The sequence below is a fragment of the Manis pentadactyla genome, chromosome 1 (assembly GCF_030020395.1).
Source record: "Manis pentadactyla isolate mManPen7 chromosome 1, mManPen7.hap1, whole genome shotgun sequence".
NCBI lineage: Eukaryota > Metazoa > Chordata > Mammalia > Pholidota > Manidae > Manis > Manis pentadactyla.
The window spans coordinates 22,857,861-22,877,416 of record NC_080019.1 but is presented as its reverse complement, the minus strand read 5'-3'; the positions used below and the strand labels follow the sequence as shown (position 1 = coordinate 22,877,416).

The following is a 19,556-nucleotide window of genomic DNA, read 5'->3' as shown; positions in this document are numbered from 1 at the left end:
ATTAGATCCCTTTCAGCTCCCCACAAAAACAGAACCAACAAAAGAAGGAGCAGTTCTACCAGCACCCACCAGGAAGCCCACTGTGATTCGGATTCCATCCAAACCAGGAAAATGTAAGCACCTCTCACTGCCTTTATTTGCTTCTCCAAGAGCCTGGGAGAAATATATGCTAATTTATCAATGTCTGCTCTTGCAATTATGTATAATAGGACATTCATTATTTTCATAGTCCAGGACATTTAGGAACAAGTTGTTTGTTAATAATTCTTTAGGCAGTGAAGTACAGTAGTACTGTAAATACAGATTTCATTTCTCTTTAATGTTGTCTTTAAGCAGAGAGAATAGTGGGGACTGAAACTCAGAACGGTTGTATCCTATGTTAGTGCCTCTGGTAAAGACATGGTAGGAAAGTAATTGAAGTCAGTAGCAAATAAAATTATGTTTGCCTATCAGGAGTATTTTATTCCAGTCAGCATAATGTAAGTTATGTGTGAATTGTGTGAAGAGCATTAACCAAAACTCATAAAAACATGACAATGTATAAATATTTTTTAATTAGTATAATGCTACACTTTTATATTACTTACTCCCTTGATTTTTGTAATGGTACAAGTGAAATTTTCTATGAGCTTTAATAGTTACTACAAAGAAACTTGATACTTACTGTAAGAGAGAGAAGCCAAGAGGGCCAGAACTATTTATTTTAGACCCCAGAGATTTATTTTAAAGTGCGGGTATGTGCGCATATATGTGCGTGTACAGTGGGTTCCAGAGCAGTCCCTGGCATTGCTCAGTGATCACAGTTTTCTCCATGAGCCTCTACTTTCATTTCATTTCTTCCCATGCCTTTACATAGCCCAGATGCATCCTTCTCTCTGTCTAATGAGATTCTGCCACTCCATTCCTCCTGAAAGCAGAGCAAGGGTCTCTGTCCTTTACCTCTAGCATCCCAGGATCATCTTGCAGGCATACCCTGGAATGCTATGAAACCTGTTTAGTAGAGAGGTTTAGTTTCTCTATAAAATACTACCCAGAAGGATCTACTGGTTTTGGTCTTTTGGTGGTTTTGGTTATTAACTGATGGCTCCAAGCCAAGTAACAAGAAATTTGAATTGAGTTTCTGTGAGGAGAAGAATTCAAGGTACCAGATTCTGGTGGTACTTCTCTTAGGAGACTATGCGTTAGTGTTACATTAAAGAACTGGTGGTACATTTCTTTTGACAGCATTAGCTAGCCCCCAGGTGAGTGAAGTGATGGTTCATTGGGTTGTTTGCTTGCTTGCTGTTACCTTGTTAAATGTATTCTGGACTTTAGCAAGCATAGTGTGATACAGTGATAATAAATATATTCCCTGAAGCCTCATGTTGGTTTTAAGTAATACAACTTCTGCATTTAAACTTGCTCTCCTATTGTGTTGGGCTCCCCAAGACCATCAGGTAAAATGATGTGCTAGGACAACTCACATGATTTAGCATATATAGTGCACAACGTACAGGAGCACCACAGGATGTAGTTGTATTCACATTTGTGATTTATTACAGCAAAAGTGTACGAAACAAAATCAGCAAAGGAAAAAGGTGCATGGGGTGAAGTCTGGAGGAAACCTGGCACAAGCTTCTAGGAGTCCTCACCCAGTGGGTCACACAGGATGGGCTTGACTCCCCCAGGAGCCAGTTGTGACGACACATGGGAAATGTCAACAGGGAAGCTCATTAGAGACTCCATGCCCAGAGGTTTTACTGGGGTTGGTCACACAGGCACCTCTGAGAATTTTCACACATACCAAAATTCCAGATCCCAGAAAGAAAGCAGGTGTTCAGCATAAGCCATATTCTTTTCTTTTATCAGTTCTGGGAATGGTGGGAACCTTCCTGAAGTCCAAGTTTCTAGATGCTAGCAAGGACCAACCAACCTTGTAAGCAGATCTTTCTAAGATAAACAGTCTCAAATCTGCTTTGTTTAATCTTTTCTACACATTTACAAATTGGATTAATAGTCCCGAAATCCTGAAAAGGATATATTGAGGAAGCACCTTTATTTATTATCCTGACAAAGTCCAGGAACTATTAGTTGAATTCTGTACTGCTGTAAGTGAGAGAACTGAAGTGTTAGTTTCTGGAGAGTTGTCTCTTTTATATCAAAAACCAGTGCCCCAAACTTTTATTATACTTATTAAGCAATGCATAGAGACTGTGGGAGAAAAAAAATAAAAGACTATTGGTGTCTGAGGAACTTAGTTTGGACAGGGAAGAAAGGAAAAGCTTTGTAGTGCAAAACTCCTTGTTCTTTTTGAGGCTGTTAGCTTCTTCCCCTTTGAGCCTGTTTCTTCTGACTAGGTTGTCCTTTTCCCAGATATGTACATGGCTCTCCCTTCACTGTTTCTTCTAGTCTTTGCTCAAATGTCACTTTTCTCATTGAGAAAAGTGACCACATTATTTGAAGTTGGAAATCTCCACCTCTTGCCACACACCCAGCAAAAGATAATCCCTATATCCCCTCCTGCCAGTAAGCTGTCTCCTCTCCACATTCATGCAGTTACTACTTTGTACCCTTAATTGTTTGTCACAACAATATTATATCCTAAATGATTAATTATTTCCTTGTAAGAGGAAGGAAGCTACAGCACAGCGAAGGTCTTCAAGGTGGCTACTGAGTTGGAATGTTCTGTGTGTGAGTCTTAATTCCCAGAGCAGCCCTGCCTCTCTTGCTAGTGTCTAAATCATTGTTTTCCCAGTAGCTGGCCTGGATATTTTCCTCTGTTTGAGAGGGTTCTTCTGTCTGTGAATAACATAGGAACCTGACAAATCATCCTGTTCTTAAAAGGTTTTTTATGTGAAATGGAAGCAGAAAGTGTTCATTTGAAAGAATGAAAAAAAATTCCCATCTCCTTTAAATGCCTAAACCAGTATGTAAAAGGTGACTTTAGCCCCGTGCAGTGTGCTAACAAACAGCCATCTCCCTACGAGTGTTTTTGCACACAGATTTGATTAGCTGCTAGTAATTAAGTCGGTCATCTTGTTTTCTTCTTTTTAAAATAAGTTGGGGGTATAGTATCACTGAGTTAAGGATGTAGTTTGTATGTAAAGATACTGTTTTTTAAATTGAGGGCAATTAAGCTTATTAATCTGAAACTAATGAATTAGAAAAAACATTTAATTATTTGGATGGGAGAGGGTTGGATGCACCACCTATTAAGAAGCAGCATGCCTTATTACAGAGAGCAAAGGCTTTTGGGTTCAAAGCCCTGAATCTGACAATAACTACCATTAAGACCTTGGATGATACATTAATTTTTTTCTCAGCTGCAATTTCTTCATCTGTAAAATGGGTAGGATATTATCTAGCATAGTACTGCCCAAGAGGACTTTCTGCAGAGATGAAAATGTTTCATATCTGTGCTGTCCATTATGTTAGCCACTAGCCACATGTGGCTATTGAGCACTTGAAATGTGGCTAGTGCAACTGAGAAACTGAAATTTTAATTAGTTAAGATTTAAGTCTGAATTGCCACTAGTCCACTAGTTAGTGGACTTCATAGATCTAGCACATAGACAGATGTCGGTTGGAGAAAATGTATGTGAATAAAGTGCCTTAACTTACTGTCTGCCATGTAGAAGGTCCTCAAACATCCTGAGCCCTTGTTGTAATTATTTAGTATTTTTTTATTCTCTATAAAACATTTAGTAAAATTAACTGATGTCTAACTGTCTATTTTCTGAGGTTTGCTGGGAGCTCTTTCTCATTTGTTTACCTCTCCATTCTCTGCGTGCATCTTTTATGATAGCCATTTTCCTCAGGAACCAAACGGCAATCATTTCATACTTTGGAGTCACCAAAGACCAGAAATTATTGATGAATTACTGCTGTTTTTCCAGGTTTACATGAGGATCCACAAAGCCCACCTCCTCTCCCTACTGAAAAACCTATTGGAAACACTTACAGTACAGTATCTGGGAAACTCAGTAATATTGACAGAACTAGAAACTTGGTAAGTGGTCATTTATAGATCGTCCTAGGTTGAAGATTAAGCTATGTGTTAATTTTAAATATTCAGCTGATGTCTAAATTATTTTATATTGGTCAGATAATAAAAGATCACAAAGCAATTTCTAAGCCCTAATTACTTATTTAGTTTGATGTTCAGTATTTTAAAAATCACTGCAGAACAAAAAAATTAGGCTCAATCATTATACTTCATCATAAAATAATTAGTTGTATGGCAATTTAATTGCACTACTAATGAGGGATTTAATGAAATCTCTAAAAACCTTTAGTATTTGTAGAAATAGATTTAGTTCAATTATCAATTTTTATTTACATAATTACTGACATAATTTTAAGATATTGTAAGAATTTGTTCATCTTAAATTTAAGGGAAAATATTTATTTAATTAAAAAAATTATGCTTTACTCTGTACTTGTTAACTGATGGTGGTCCGAGAGTTTGCTCTCTATATTTTTTCAGACTCAATACAATTTCTCCATACTTTTTGAAATTTCCATGTGATAGAGTATCTTTAAGGTTTGTTTCAAAAGAAACCAATTCTTAAAATCTGAATCAAATTTTCAGTTCATATTTCATAATATTTTTACATTGTGCATTAACTATGCTTATTATACATGCAAACCCATCTGATTATCTAGAAGAGAAATTTCTTTGAAGGAGACATTAAATTGAATTAGCCAATATCAGGTTAATGAGATTTTCCTATAGGCCATATTAAAATTTAGTGATCACTTGTGTTTTTAAAGTATTTGGTAATAAATTTTTATTAAAACTGGGCCAAGAAAGTCCAAAAGAGGATGATAGGGCCCCTACCATACTATTTTTGAACAGGAAAATCCCACATTTCTGTGGAGGAAAAGTTACTTGAGAAAGTTACTAATCTGTACTCTAAAGGTTGTAAAAGTGAGTGAGAGGATGGTGAATAGGCATATGTATCATTCATTAAGTCGTGTAAAGCTCTATCCAAATATTAGATATCATTACATTTGGTGTTAAGCAGTCCACAAAGCACATTTTAGAAAAATGAGAAAAGGAAGTTAGAATAAATTAAACCATCTAAAGAGGTACTATATTCATAATTGTTTGTACCTCACATGAACAACATGAGGAAAGTCCTGTCCTACGCTGTTTATAAAGGAGGGTCAAAGCATTCTGTGCTGAACTGTAATAAACACAAACCGTAATAGACACATTGGGTCTGAAGAGAGAGATGAGAAATAAACCACAAGTTAAATGATTTGGCTGAAATCACACATAACAGATTTCCAGGGCCAGGAAGTCAAAATCTACAACTGAGCAATTTCTTTTGTTTGAGAATTACAATTATTGAATGAATTTTAGACCAGAGATCATAAGACTTCAGGTATGGGTAAGGAGCTCTAGAAAGAATATTTTACCAGTGCAATGACCCATTAGGATAGGCATGGTTGTTGCCACCTGTGTCGTCTTATGAGGTACAGGTAAAACCGCTCTACTGTTTGTCCTGCCTGAGGCACTGGGGAACTTTCCATCTCAGGACAAGATGGTTGTGGTTGTAAAATCTCAACTTTCTTCACTTATACAATGAGGGACTACAGGGGGAGGAACATCAGGACCCACTAGAATCAGTCTGTCTGCAGGAGCAGATGCTTCTGTGTGTCCTGCCTCCCACAGTGGGAGCCCAAGGCTCCGGAGGCCTTTGCCAGGGAGGCTGCCAGCTGTGCAGGAGGAGAGTGAGGAGATGCTGCCCAGTATGTATAAGGAACCAAAGCTGTAACACTGAAGCTGGCTAAAAAATTCAGGACATAAGAAGTATACCAGTTATTGGATAAAAAGATATGAAACATCTGCAGAGGCTGCTCAGTAATTCTAACAGACAAGAATCTGGTCTTGGAAGAACTATCTGTCTTTTAAGAATACAGAAGAAAACTGGTGAATAATTTTGAAATTAGAATATAAAAAACCTTTCCAAAGCAGATGCACAAAAAGATGGCATCTACAGGGATAATAACAAGCAGAAAAATCAATTTCAATAGAAACTAAAAGGTTTATCCAAACACATCAAAAGCCAAAGTTCAGGGTTGTGAGAACTAGAGAAAAACTACAGAAAGCAAATAGAGAGAGGCTCCAGTTGCATATGGAATATCAAAGAGAAGAAATCCCTAATCAATAATCTTCCAAAGCCTTTGGCAGAACCTATGTATAAACCTGGACTTGAGCAAACGCTAAGACAGTGGCTTCTGCAGGAACCCATCCCCAATTCAGTCAGTATTTGATGTATGTCAGATACAACAGTGCCTTTCAAATTTAACCTAACATTCCAGTAGCCTAAAAGTTTACTGCCTTTTTTTTTTCTGATTTAAAATTTGTACATTGTAGAAAATTGAGAAATTTAAAAGATATTTAAGATTCCCCATAAAAATAACACTAACCACAGAATATTAGAGTTAATATTTGGTGCAAGATTAGGATTATATGATAGGTATTTATCGATGTGCATCATCTATTGCAGAAAAAGCATTTAATAAAATTCAACATCCATTCATGATAAAAACTCTCAACAAAGTGGATATAGAGGGAATGTACCTCAACATAGTAAAGGCCATGTGTGGCAAACCTGCAGCTAATTTGCTCAACTCTGAAAAGATGAAAAGTTCTCCAAGATCAGGAACAAGGTAAAGATGCCCATTCTCAGCACTTTTATTCAGTGTAATACTGGAAGTCCTGGCCACAGCAATCAGAGAAGAAAAAATAAATAAATAAAAGGCATTCAGATTGGAAAGGAAGAAGTAAAACTCAATTATTTGCAGACAACATGATACTATGTATGGAAAACCCTAAAGACTCCACGAGAAATCTCTTAAAACTAGTCAATCAATTCAGGATACAAAATTAATATACATCAATTTGTTGCATTTCTGTACACTAATGAACTAGCAGAAAGAAAAATTAAGAAAACAATCCCAGCCAGGCAGAAAAGGACAAGTACCAAATGATTTCCCTCATTTATGGAGTATAACAACGAAGCAAAACTGAAGGAACAAAACAGCAGCAGACTCACAGACTCCAAAAAGGGACTAGCAGTTACCAAAGGGGAGGGGTGGTGGAGGAGTGGGGAGGGAAGGAGAAGGGGATTGAGGGGTATTATGATTGGTACACATGGTGTGTGTGTGTGGGGGGGTGTCATGGGGAAGACAGTGTAGCACAGAGAAGATGAGTAGTGACTCTGTGGCATTTTATTACATTGATGGACAGTGACTTCAGTGGGGTATGGGGGGGAACTTGATAATATGGGTGAATGTAGTAACCACAATGTTTTTCATGTGAAACCTTCATAAGAGTGTATATCAGTGATACCTTAAAAAGGAAAAAAAAAAAAGAAAACAACCCCATTCACAATTACATCAAAAAGAATAGAATACCTAGGAATAAATTTAACCAATGAGGTGAAAGATCTGTACTCTGAAAAACTCTAAGACACTGATGAAACTCTAAGACGCAGATGACACAAATAAGTGGAAAGATATGTAGGCATGCCTGTTTTATTACATTTTATTTTATTGTAGATTTTACAAAATAAAGTTTTGTGGCAAACGTGTGTCAAGCGAGTCTGTCGGTGCCATTTTTCCAACAGCATTTTCTCCCTTTGTGTCTCTGGGTCACATTTTGGTAATTCTTACAATATTTCAACCTTCTTCATTATTATTATATTTGTTAAAGTGATGTGTGATCAGTGATCATGACTCACTGAAAGCTCAAATGATTAGCATTTTTAGCAATATAGAATTTTAAAATTAATATATATTGTTTAGACATAATACTGTTGCACTCTTAATACAGTACAATGTAAGGTATACATAACTTTTATATGCTCTGGGAAACCAAAAATTCCATTTGACTTGTTTTATTGCAATATTCACTTTATTGCAGTGGTCTGGAACTGAGTATTTCCAATATGTCCAAGGTATGAACCTGAAATATTTCCAAGGTATCTGTGTTGTGCTCATGTATTAGAAGTATGGAACTTCAATGACCCTGAATAGCCAAAGCAATCTTGAGAAAGAAGAACAAAGGTGTAGATAGCATGCTCTCTGGTTTCAAACTGTACTACAAAGCTATAATAATTAAAACAGTATACTACTAGCACAGAAACAGACACATAGATCAATGAAACAGAATAAACAGTCCAGAAATAAACCTACACTTATATGCCAATTAACAAAATAAGCAAGAAACATACAGTGGGGAAAAGGCAGTCTCTTCAATAAATGGTGTTCAGAAAACTGGACAGCTCCATGCAAAAGAATGAACCCAGAATACTTTCTTATGCTTTATACAAAAATGGACTAAAAACATAAATATAAGACCTCAAACCATAAAACGCCTAGAAAGCAAATAAGCAATAAGCTCTTAGATATTGTTCTAAGCTTTTGCACAGTGAAGGAAACCAACAAAATGAAAAGGTCACCTACTGAATGGGAGAAGGTATGTGCAAATAATATAACTGATAAAGGATTTATATCCAAAATATATAAAGAACTCACACAACTCAATATCAAAAAAAGAAACAATTGAATTTAAAAATGGGTAGAGGTCTATTAGAAAATGTTTATTAGAGAAATAGATATACAGATAGATACCAAGCCAACGCACATGAAAAGATGCTCAACATCACCAGATATCAGGGAAATGCAAATCAAAACCATGGTGAGTTATCTACTGATACCTGTCAGAATAGCTATTATCAAAAAGACAAGGAATAACAAGGGTTGGTGAGGGTGTGAAGAAAAGGGAACCCTGTTGGTTAAAAAATAAATGAGTTTTTCAAGCATCATAGCAGTATTTGTTAGGGGGAAATATAGACAGCAGCATAGTTAAAAGGCATGGATTATAGTCTGGAATATTGCAGGGTTTATGAGCTGGTGACTTGCTTCACTACATTAACTGAACTCATTAGTGAAACCAAGTTTAAGGGCAAACAATTTGTGTTTAAAAATGGGATTTTAAAACACTGAAACATTTAAATGATCATAGTTACTGGAAATGAATCATTTGGTGTAAAGAAAAGTTGTTAAAATTCAGTTTGAATTAAAAACCATGGGAGTGAGTTTTAATTCATTTTTATATGATGAGAAGGAGGAAAATAATCTAAATTAGCCCAGAGATTCCCAAGTTATAGTTAAACCTCATTTACAAAAAAAAGGCAGTATAATTTTAAAGGGAAAGAGCTAGCATTTTTCCCTGTTGTGAGGTCTTGGAGAAGTTACTGTTTCTTGGATGTCAGTGTTGGGGGCTTGAAGGTAGAAAAAGAGACTCAATTTAGTAGAATTCAGTGAAGACTTTTTCCTAAAAAAAAAAAAAAGTTTTGGCTTTGAGATCCCTTAACTTTTTAATTCAACAGAAGGTCTGAATATATTTTCCATGTATTATACTCATTTCCTGATCCTTGGACTATACAACATGTGCAGAAAAAAACTACTTAAATAGCAGTTTGAATACCTTCCCCTAGAGAAACTTCCTATTGATCTCCACATGTCCAATTTCTCTCATCTACTGTTCGGCTAAAATATTCCAACCCTGCCTATCTTTTGTTTTTCTTATTATTCCCCTTTACTGCAAAAGTCTTCTTGGCACATCTAACCCCTTTGCGGTAGTGGTACAAGCTCTCTGCTTTCTTGGGCCTTTTCTGTTTCTTCTCATGTGCTATCCCTTAAACTTTCTTTTATGTTCCCACCTTCTTCCTTGCAGGCAGTCCGTTAAACTTCTTTCATGTTCCACCTCTTTCTAGTTCAAAACCTACCGCACAATGTGTAAACTATCCAGTGATGGGACATCTTCCTGTTCTAAGAAAAAAAAAAATGAATCACCACCTCAGTTATTACACGTTTAAACTTAGGAGCAGTGCATATCCTGTGTTGTCATGGGATAAATAAGTCTTCATGTTTTCGTAGTACCCTACAGTGCCTGCTTAAATTGCTACTTTGTAATCTATCATGATTAAACATCATCCTTAATACTTCATGATTCTGCTGGGTGTATGACAATGCCGTACAATTGGAACTTGCCCTGGTCCACAACAGCAGACCCTCTGCTTTCCTCCTCTCTCTTTTCACTTGTATTAGGACATGAATAGCATAGGTAGGAATGAGCAATTAATTAGTATTGTTTAAGACTAAAAACTCTTTTAAGCTATTCTCTATAACTCAGCTCCATTTCCACTTACAGATCCTGCTAAAAAGTTGCCCTGTTTGCTCTTGACAAGCTCTTGTTTCAGAATAACCTTAACTAAAAAGAGGTCTCTGATTCTTGCAGGCAACTGACCATGCTGGTCAAACAGGAGGCTCTGCGCGAGGACCCCCACGGTTGCCACCAAGGTAAGTAAATATGAGAAAAGTTTTAAAAGTAAATTAGAGAAAACAAATGACTCAGTGACTGGACTGTCTTTCCATCACCAAAACTGAGTGTTGTTGGTCTTAGATCTTCTTTCAGGGATATATTAAACTCAGAAATTCACCCAGGCCTCTAGTCCAGTCTGCTTTGGCAGCAGGTTGGAGGAATCTCTGCTGCTTTCTTTTAACTCCATCCAAAATCTCACAGAGCTCAAACATGGATTATTGTTACTTTTGCTCAAATGAATGAGACTCCTTTCTGAATCTAAAACAGCTCCACTTCTGGGATGAACATGCACACACACACACACTCACACTCCCCATTATGAAAAACCTACCTGATTTTTGGCATCCCCAAAGGGGAACAGCCTTTGTGAGCTCAGAAGCAGCTTGCCCTCATGAGTTTCAGGGCTGTTTGAACAAAAAGCTGTGGTGTTATCAGGAAATGTTATGATGATGGAAATTATTTTTATCATAGAGATTAAGGAAAGGCTTTCAAAGTTAATAGTTGTCCTTTCCCATTTTCTGAACTAGCTTTCTTTATACTCGTCTGAATTAGGGTTTAATAATAATTTCTATAACATGAATATCAGGAGAGTTTGATGTTCCTTTGCTGATCATGTACGAGACCCCATCACATACACCTGATTATATAATAAGCTTTTCATCTCAGACTTTGGTAGAAAGTCCTTTCGTTTCCTAAAACAGTCATAGTGTGTTTTAACAGCAAATGGGGCTTTAGAGAGCACATGAAAATAAATGCTTGTTTGTCTTGAGGTAATGAATCTCTAGTGCAAGATAAGAAGCTGGAACATCATGGCATTTCCTTTAATAATATTATGCTTAATACAGCAGTCATTAGCTCAAAAATATCATAGCCTGCATGTTTTAGTAAGTTGCATTATACTAGCAGGAAGCAGTGTGTGTATGTGTGTACTCAGTGTGTTTAAGAAAGAACAAAACAGACCCTGGTATTGATCAGATTGACTCAGCTACCACTTTGGCTTTCAGACCTGTAAATGGAAAAGTCGTACCAGCTCGACAGCCTGCTTCCAAGGGGGCCCCCGAGAGACCACCTCCCCCTAAACTTGCTGCAAGCAGAACATCAAACAAAAAGCTGCTCTTGAGTCGGTCATCTTCTGACATGGACCTTCAGAAAAAACAAGGAAACTTAGCATCTGGACTCTCAAAAGCCAAGAGTCAAGTCTTTAAAAATCAAGATCCAGTGCTGCCCCCTCGCCCCAAACCAGGACACCCTCTCTACAGGAAATACATGGTAAGTTGAACCTTTAAAAATGTGGTCAAGAGGTTTGTCCTAATGTATATAAAATCGTTATTCTTTAGAAAAGGATGAGACAAATGTGGATTGCCCCCTGCTTCTGAGAGAGCTTTAGATAAGTATGCCATAATAAACCCAGGTCTTTAAAGCAGGGTTTCTCTGTTAGGAGAAATACAGGAAAGGAAGCAACGCAGACAGGGACTGTAACCTGCTGTATCTGGCTTGGCCAAACAGATTCTGAAAAACCTGACCCAGTAGATTATGCTGATGGGAGTAACTCTGACAGATGTTGTGGTTTCCATCTTGGTATAGTTTATATCTTACAGCTACAGCTTTATTGCCCACAAAGTAAAATTTTAAATGAAGTGCAAAGAATGTTTTTATTAAGATGAATGGTTTTTCCCTCATTTTCCCCTTTTAAACCTAATTACCAGTCCATTTAACCAGTTGAAAGTTTTCATCAATAATTACGGTAGTTGAGATAATTTCATTTTCTTTGAATGTTTTTCTCATCATATGACCTTAAATCTATGTCCATTTCTCACACTTGAAAACAGAGCTGTGCCCTCTCTGCTTTGGTTGGGTTAACCTGATAAAATGAATAAGAAGAGTTGTTTGCACTCTTTGGACAACTGTATGACAGTGGCTCTTACCAGGAACAGCAACTAATAATTTTACATTGTTCTACATTTCCATCGAATCAGAAATTTTTTTTACTTTAAGCACTTAAGATTTTTTTAATTCTTCTAAGAGAAGGAAGGATATAGAAAGATAAGAGGGAGGTAGTATATTCATATATATTTATATTCATTTAAACTCATGAAATTTTAATTGCTAAAACCCAGGGGTGTTTTTGGGGATAGGTTATTTAAAAATAATAAATAAAAACCATAGGCTGATATGTTGAGTACTTTTTATCAGCCAGATATTGTTTGTGAAGTGCTTTATATAAATTAAATAACTCATTTATTCCTCACACCATTTACCTGTGAGATAAATACTGTTGTTATCACCTTTATGTAAATGAGGGAATTAAGACACAGGTTAAGTAACTTTGCCCAGGGTCACAAAGTCAATTAATGGTGGAGCCAAGATTTGAACATCAATCAACTGGCTCTGAGCCCACACTCTTAACCATTAAGCTACATTATGAAAATAGTGTTCCTGGTTGTGAAATCTTCACTTGCTTTCGCCATTCTGTGTTAAGAGCCTCATTCAGGGGGAACCAGATTTTGCTTGTGGTTCTTAGTGTAGCTGTGTAATGTCAATAAAGCATTTGAATAACTTAAAGAAATTAATAAGTTCAAAATGGTAGTACATTAGTGTAGTATGTCTCATTATGAAATAATCCCTTAAGTCCCTCATTTTTTCCATGGCTGCCCTACCATTCATTAAATGGCCTGCCAGGAACCTAGGTACACTGGGAGCCCAGGGACTCTGACAGAGCTGCTTGGAAGCAGCGCCAGCCTCACGGAGCCACAACCTTGCACTCAGCACCTTTGCCCATGAGTGACTGAAGGACACAGGCAGCCTCCCTTTCCTTGTTAGAAGTGAAGTTGTCTGATCACATTTCCTGGGCGTGCGTTTTGTATCTTACAAGGCCTCTGACCTGTACTCATCGGCTAGAACTTACCAAGGCAGGGAACAGAGTCCCCTGGCCGGGAAAGGGAATGGGAGGAAAGCCATTCTGAGATCAGACAGAGCTGAGTGGGCCAGGAAGAGACTGGAGTCAGGCAGTGAAATGGGTTTACGTCGACTTTGGGTGTCAGGCTCCAGGAGATGATGCGATTCAAGGCAATGGAAGCAGTCAGTCAAGCAGTACAGAGGAAGCACCTATCCCCTGTCAGCCTTCAGAAGACAGCCACTGAGGACCCTGAACTAAAGACATACCTTGGCAGGCTGACGTTGGGTACTGATTGCCCTTCAGACATCCAGGGGACTTGCTGGACTTTGTACTATAGAATGAGACTTCCTGGTTGTTAAAGGGAACTTTAGAGCACATTCAACCTTTGTGGTCCTGTGGACTCCGCTCCACAGCCCCAAGGACCTTCAGTGTCCGGGAGAAACGGCAGGCCCCGCCGGACCCAGGCCCCGAGGAGAACAAGGGGAGAGCTCGAGTGCTGGGGATTCTCACGTGGGTTGCACATGCCACATCCCCAGGCAGTCCGCAGTTTAGGAGCAGGTTATTTGATTGTGAATAATCCTTTTATTGGTTTATGTTTAAGCTGCCAGTGCCTCATGGAATTGCCAATGAAGACATTGTCCCCCAGAACCCTGGAGAACTCTCTTGTAAGGTAAAGTAGAGTTCTTTCTCTCCTGACTGATATAAAAAGATCACTGGCCTCTGTTACTGCCCTTCATATTATTAAGTGCTTTCGGCTCCAAAGATTAAAATATGAAAAAAGCAATAATGTTTTATTAAATAATAATTGCTTCAGAGAGTGGTATTGTACCTTACAGCTTGGGGACGTACTTGTGGTGCTGAAGTGGGTGGAAAATAATTACTTGGAATGCCAAAAGGGAGAAGAGATTGGCAGAGTTCACCTGTCTCAGATAAAGATTATCACCCCACTTGACGAACATCTTAGAAGCAGACCAAACGTAAGGAATTAATATCGTACAGCCCTCATATCACACATGGCAACCTTTTTTATAGAACTATTAATTATCTCTCCTCCTCAGATTTTTATTGGCATTTTTATTTTAACCAGAGTAAAGATTACAGCAGCATTTTATTCCATTTTAAAAATAAATTACTTCCAAGAGACATGCCACCACCATGCTAATCACTTTGATACACTAAGTAACTACCGTGTGTTTTGCCAGCTTCGTATCGTGCTGACTTAGAGCACCAGAGCACTCAATCATTAATTTTCAACTGTGAGAGCTGTTTCTTCTTGAAATAATGTAAACATGTTTACCAAAGATTAGTTTGCTAACAAAATGGTTAATTATTTTAAAGGAGGCCCTGCCCTGTAAATGCTAAGTCTGACATAATAAAGCACTTCCCTTTAAGATTTAAGCTTAGTGTAAACCTCATTTCTCTAATCATAGCTTATAAAATAATTAAATGAAATGTAATCCAATGAGCTGAGGTCACAATTGAGGCCTAACAAATTTGTGGAACCTGGGAGAATACAGTGATTATTGAAGGTCATTTGCCTAGCAAGAAAAATGCCACTGAACAATTCATAAGAGGAATATTTTTAAAAGAGTTTTGCAAATTTCCCGGTTATATTTTAACTCTGTTAATGTAGCCAAACATGTAGAATAATACCCACCAATCATTTAGCCTAAGTAAAATATTTGGCTTGCTATTCATTCTAGTTTTCATAATCTAGTCCAATTCTTCTCCTTAGAAGGCTATTTAATTTAATGTATCGTTGATATACACCCTTATGAAGGTTTTACATGAGAAACTATGTTGTTACTACATTCACCCATATTATCGAGCCCCCTCAATACCCAGCTGCAGTCACTGTCCATCAGTGTAGTAAGATGAAGGCAGTTTATCTTTTTGAAGATTGTTAAGAAACTTAAGTCTGTATCTTAGCAGAAAAGATGCTTGTTAAGCTAGTTGCAGCTAGGATACTGAAAATTCTAACTTTAGTCTGCAAGGGACAATTCTGTGGCTCCTTCATTGTCTCTTTGTTTCAACACCACATTATCCATCTGTCACAGCTGTCCTTCCTCTCTGAGAACACACTGCTGGGTAATAGTGGGAGTTGTACAGCCAGAAAGCTTTCCTTGGTGGGAAACAGAAATAACAAAATTTAGGTCATTGTTTTATAACAATCCAAAGTTTTTCTCCATTTTAAACATTACCTTTCTCATCTTGTAAGTAGATGACTTGCACACAGTTGGCCTCCAGTGGCCAACTACTACTGGTGATACTAAATAAAGTTTCCTTTAGGCTTCTGGGTTCATAGCTAGTGTTACAGTTTTTAGAAAAATAAAATTTACCTGTATGAAAGCCTGGTTTTGTGGTGAAGATGTCTAAAAACATTTAATTCTTAACCTTGCTTTAGTAAACAGAAAATATTGAACATGACCAATTGAGACTGTCAGATCAAGGGGAAAGTAGGAGATTGTTACCTATTGCCTGGAGGCGAGCACAGATTTGGGTTTCAGGAGTTTCACAGTTTCAGGGTTTCGTAATTTCCTTTCCACCATCCCTGAAACTCTGCTCATGGTCAAGGATTCAGTTAGCCTTCTGCTACCTTAGGCAGTTATTTAATCTCTCTGAACATCATTTTTTTAATGTGTGAAATAGGTATGACAAGTTCTCACAGAGTTGTTTTTAGAATCTTATGTGATTCCATTTATATAAAAGTCCTAAGAAGGTAAATCCAGAAAGTAGAATAGTGACTGCCTAGGGCTGGGAGGAGGGTGAACAGGGGATGACTGCTAGAGGGGTGGGGAGTTCTTTGGGGAGTGATAAACATTGTGAGAGATTGTGATGATGGTTGCACAATTCTGTGAATATATTACAACTCTGTATACTTTTAAGCAGGTGAATTTCATGGTATGCGAATTATGTCTCAAGAACTTTAAAAATTGAGCTAATTAATGCATGTAAGGTATTCAACATAGTAGAACATAGTGAGTGAACAGTGAATATTAACTATACTTATTAATAATTTATATTGCCAATTGTAGTCATAATTAGAGCTTGAAATATTAGGTTAACCTCCCAGATACCCCCTAATGGTATGGTCTGAATTGTGCAGCCCCCTGGTGGCCACCCTGCTGAGCCTGTCCCTCTTGCCCTTTATCTGCCCTGCCTGGTTGTGAGCCCATTGCCAGGGGTGTCCGTGATTGAAGGCAGAGAAGAGAAACTAACTGGGAGGCGCCCATTCCTGTCCCACCTCTTCTGCTCTCTCAGGCTTGGTTATGTTTAGATCGTTGGTTCATTTGGAGATTCATGTTTGTGTTTGGTGTAGCTGACATCAGTCTTTCGGAATGGATAGCCATCTAGTCCAACACAATTAATTGAATAGCCAGTCTTTTCTCCACAGATTAAAACATACATACACATGTATAATGAATATATAAATAACAATTTTTGAAAGCCTCTCCGAACATAAAATATTTCACAATTCCTTTGCGCAGTCCCTGAAATTCCCCTCATGCTCATTTATTTTATAGGGAAAAGCACTGAGCAGCCTTTAAGAAAATGTCAGTGTTACTTTGGTAAGCTAATATGGTAAGCTGCCATCACCGTTATTGTCTCAACCTTAATTAGTGTTTCGGTTTACCTAATGAGAGAATACGTCATGCCTTTGCAGGTGCATTTTGGTTGAAAGAGCAGGTGTAATTGAGCAAAGGTGCTGTGATCCACAGTGCAGTCTCATCAACCAGTACGCCATGGCCAGGGGAGGGGCCGAGGAATGGAAGTGCGAGGTTATCCCTAAGGGGACAGGAGTCGTTAGCAGAGATTCAGTGACAAGGAGGAGCACAGAAATCTGCCCTCATTTATTTCACAGGTTTGCCAGTGTTGGAGAGAGTTGCAACTCCAAATAATAGTCTTCAGTCAGATTTGGTGATGAGGTGAATAAGCTTGTCTGTTCTCATCAAGAAACCAACAGTAGCAACTGCTTGTCAGTATGACAGGTCACTCTTCAGCTTCTCCTTCTTCCCTACCCAATCTAGGCATTTGGCTAGAGAGGTAGAGAATACTGAATTCTCTTTGCTAATTTTGCCTACAATTACTGTTGAATAAACCATTCAGATGAAATAGAAAATCCAGGCCAGGCATGGGAGATAGCATTGGCTTTCAAATTAGAGAAAGCATTCAATTAAGTGGTAATAAAGGAAATGGGTTTTACTGTTTGTGAATTATACTTTCAAGGAAGCTATCACCTCTTATCATTACAAAAGGCTAGAGTGTAAATTGTGGAACTTTCTTCTTTTCCCATTTTAATGAAGACACAACTTTTAAGGCTCAGTTCTTAAGGCTTAAGTCTGATGACAGCTTAAGGAAAAAATGACCTTTGAAAGGTAAAGAGGCCAAAAACACTACTTCAGGGTAGAATAGGTACTGGGGTTTTCTTTTTTACAAAAAAAGTAATTCCCTTTTGTTTTACTCTCCTGGTTTAAAGAAATTGTTAGGGGACATAATAATTGAGAGTTATTTCTGTCCTCCTTTGGCAAGGACACATGCCTTTTCAACTTGTTAATGATTCCCTTGTTTGGCTCAACCATGTGGTTTGCATCCTGTATACTAATAATGTAATTGTGTCAAGAGATCGCTAATGAGGAGAAAAAATGGTTTCAGAGTGAGTAATAAATCCAGCATCCATCCTGCACACTTCATTCATAGCCCTGTTTTCCCCCTAAGGGCCCACGCCATGCCCAGAAGCCTGTTGACAGTAGTGCCCCTCATGCTGTCGTTCTTCACAATTTCCCAGCAGGTAAGAACGTAAGTGATAAAGTGGTAGTGGTTTAGGATCCCTGAGCAGGCATCCTCCCTGGGTTAACCTCTCAAGGATATCTTATTCATTTGCCATGCCAACAGAGTCTGGACTGGAGAGGTCACCTTATCCATCACCCTGCCTTCAGGAAGAGTTGATTGTACCCAGCCATCCCAGAAAGCTTAGCTGCATTCCCTTGCCTTTGTGGAACTCTCCCTGAGATGGAGAGGGAGACGGTGAGGGAGCCGGAGGGAGGGAGTAGATTGCTTACCAATTGCAAACTCATAAACACTTTGAAAACAGTGGGTACCAATTAACAATTACAATGAAATTAATTCTAATGTAATAAGTGAAGTTCTTTTCTCCCAAGAGTTGTAAAAGCTACACACATGCTCAATTATTTATGAGATGAAAATATAAATTTTTTGTAATCAATTTTTAAATACATTTTATATCCAAGACTAAAGTAAAATAAACTCCTGATTCATTTATAACCTCTTTTTATCCACTTAGTAGACTTTTATTTTTAGTGCCAGTCAGTTTACTTGCTGAAGAACTGTAGTACTCCCTTAGTTAATATATTGAGATTGAAATGATTTTTAAGCAGGATTGAGAATAAGAAAATTATGCCATGTCTATAAAGCTCTTTAATTGTTCAGTGTGTATTCAGCAAAGGGTTTATATTGGCTCAGTAGAAATCATTGGCCAGCACAAAGGGTTTTTTTTTTAACCATTTCCTATTAAATGCATGGTAAATACATCTAATTTTGTCTTAAGAGAGAAAGCTCACAACAGTATCCCCCAAAAAGGATATATTTTTTAAGCCAGTATGATTAGTATCATCTGTTCTCAGAATCAGTAGAACATACTGCCTCAATGGACAGAACTAAATGCTACTTTGTGCTCTGCTTTAATCAGATCAGCAACCAGGATAATTCATCAAACATAATTATAATTTTATGTTGCAGAACAAGTTGATGATTTGAACCTCACTTCTGGAGAAATTGTTTATCTTCTGGAAAAAATAGATACAGATTGGTACAGAGGAAAATGTAGAAACCAGACTGGCATATTTCCTGCCAGCTATGTCAAAGTAATTGTAAGTGGGTTGTGCTTGTTTAAATTGGCCATACAGTCAGACGGTTCTGTGTGACCTGCAGTTTGGAAAACATAACTGGGAGCCTAGATTCTTGGGCTCTGCTTCTCTCTTTTCCATTGATTAATTTGGAAAATGTTTGGAATATTCAAAAAATGTTTATTCAACTGCATAATGGTAAATTATTATAATATTATGGGGTATTAGAACTTAATGCCTAAATGCTATCTGAAATCCTAAGGTGAAAAACTGCTGCAGGTCAGCAGATAGACCACGTGTTCTTGCCGAGTTGGGAAGTACTGAAGGATGTATGTTAATTCTTTGAAACATTTAGTAAATAAGAATTAAGTGGTACTCGACTGTCCTGAAGCAATGTGCTCTGTGGTTATGGTAC

General features: G+C 37.7%; 1 protein-coding gene across 2 annotated transcripts in view; it reads left to right on the top strand.

Annotated features, from left to right (window-relative positions):
• SH3D19 (SH3 domain containing 19) overlaps window positions 1-19,556 on the top strand; it is a 170,512-nt gene that overhangs the window by 134,823 nt on the left and 16,133 nt on the right. For both annotated transcript variants that reach the window (XM_036887689.2, XM_036887688.2), the window contains exons 8-14: window positions 6-113; window positions 3,876-3,988; window positions 10,298-10,359; window positions 11,386-11,650; window positions 13,879-13,947; window positions 17,994-18,066; window positions 19,035-19,165. In XM_036887689.2, coding sequence (XP_036743584.2) covers window positions 6-113; window positions 3,876-3,988; window positions 10,298-10,359; window positions 11,386-11,650; window positions 13,879-13,947; window positions 17,994-18,066; window positions 19,035-19,165 — 821 coding nt within the window. The remainder of the gene's footprint in view (window positions 1-5; window positions 114-3,875; window positions 3,989-10,297; window positions 10,360-11,385; window positions 11,651-13,878; window positions 13,948-17,993; window positions 18,067-19,034; window positions 19,166-19,556) is intronic.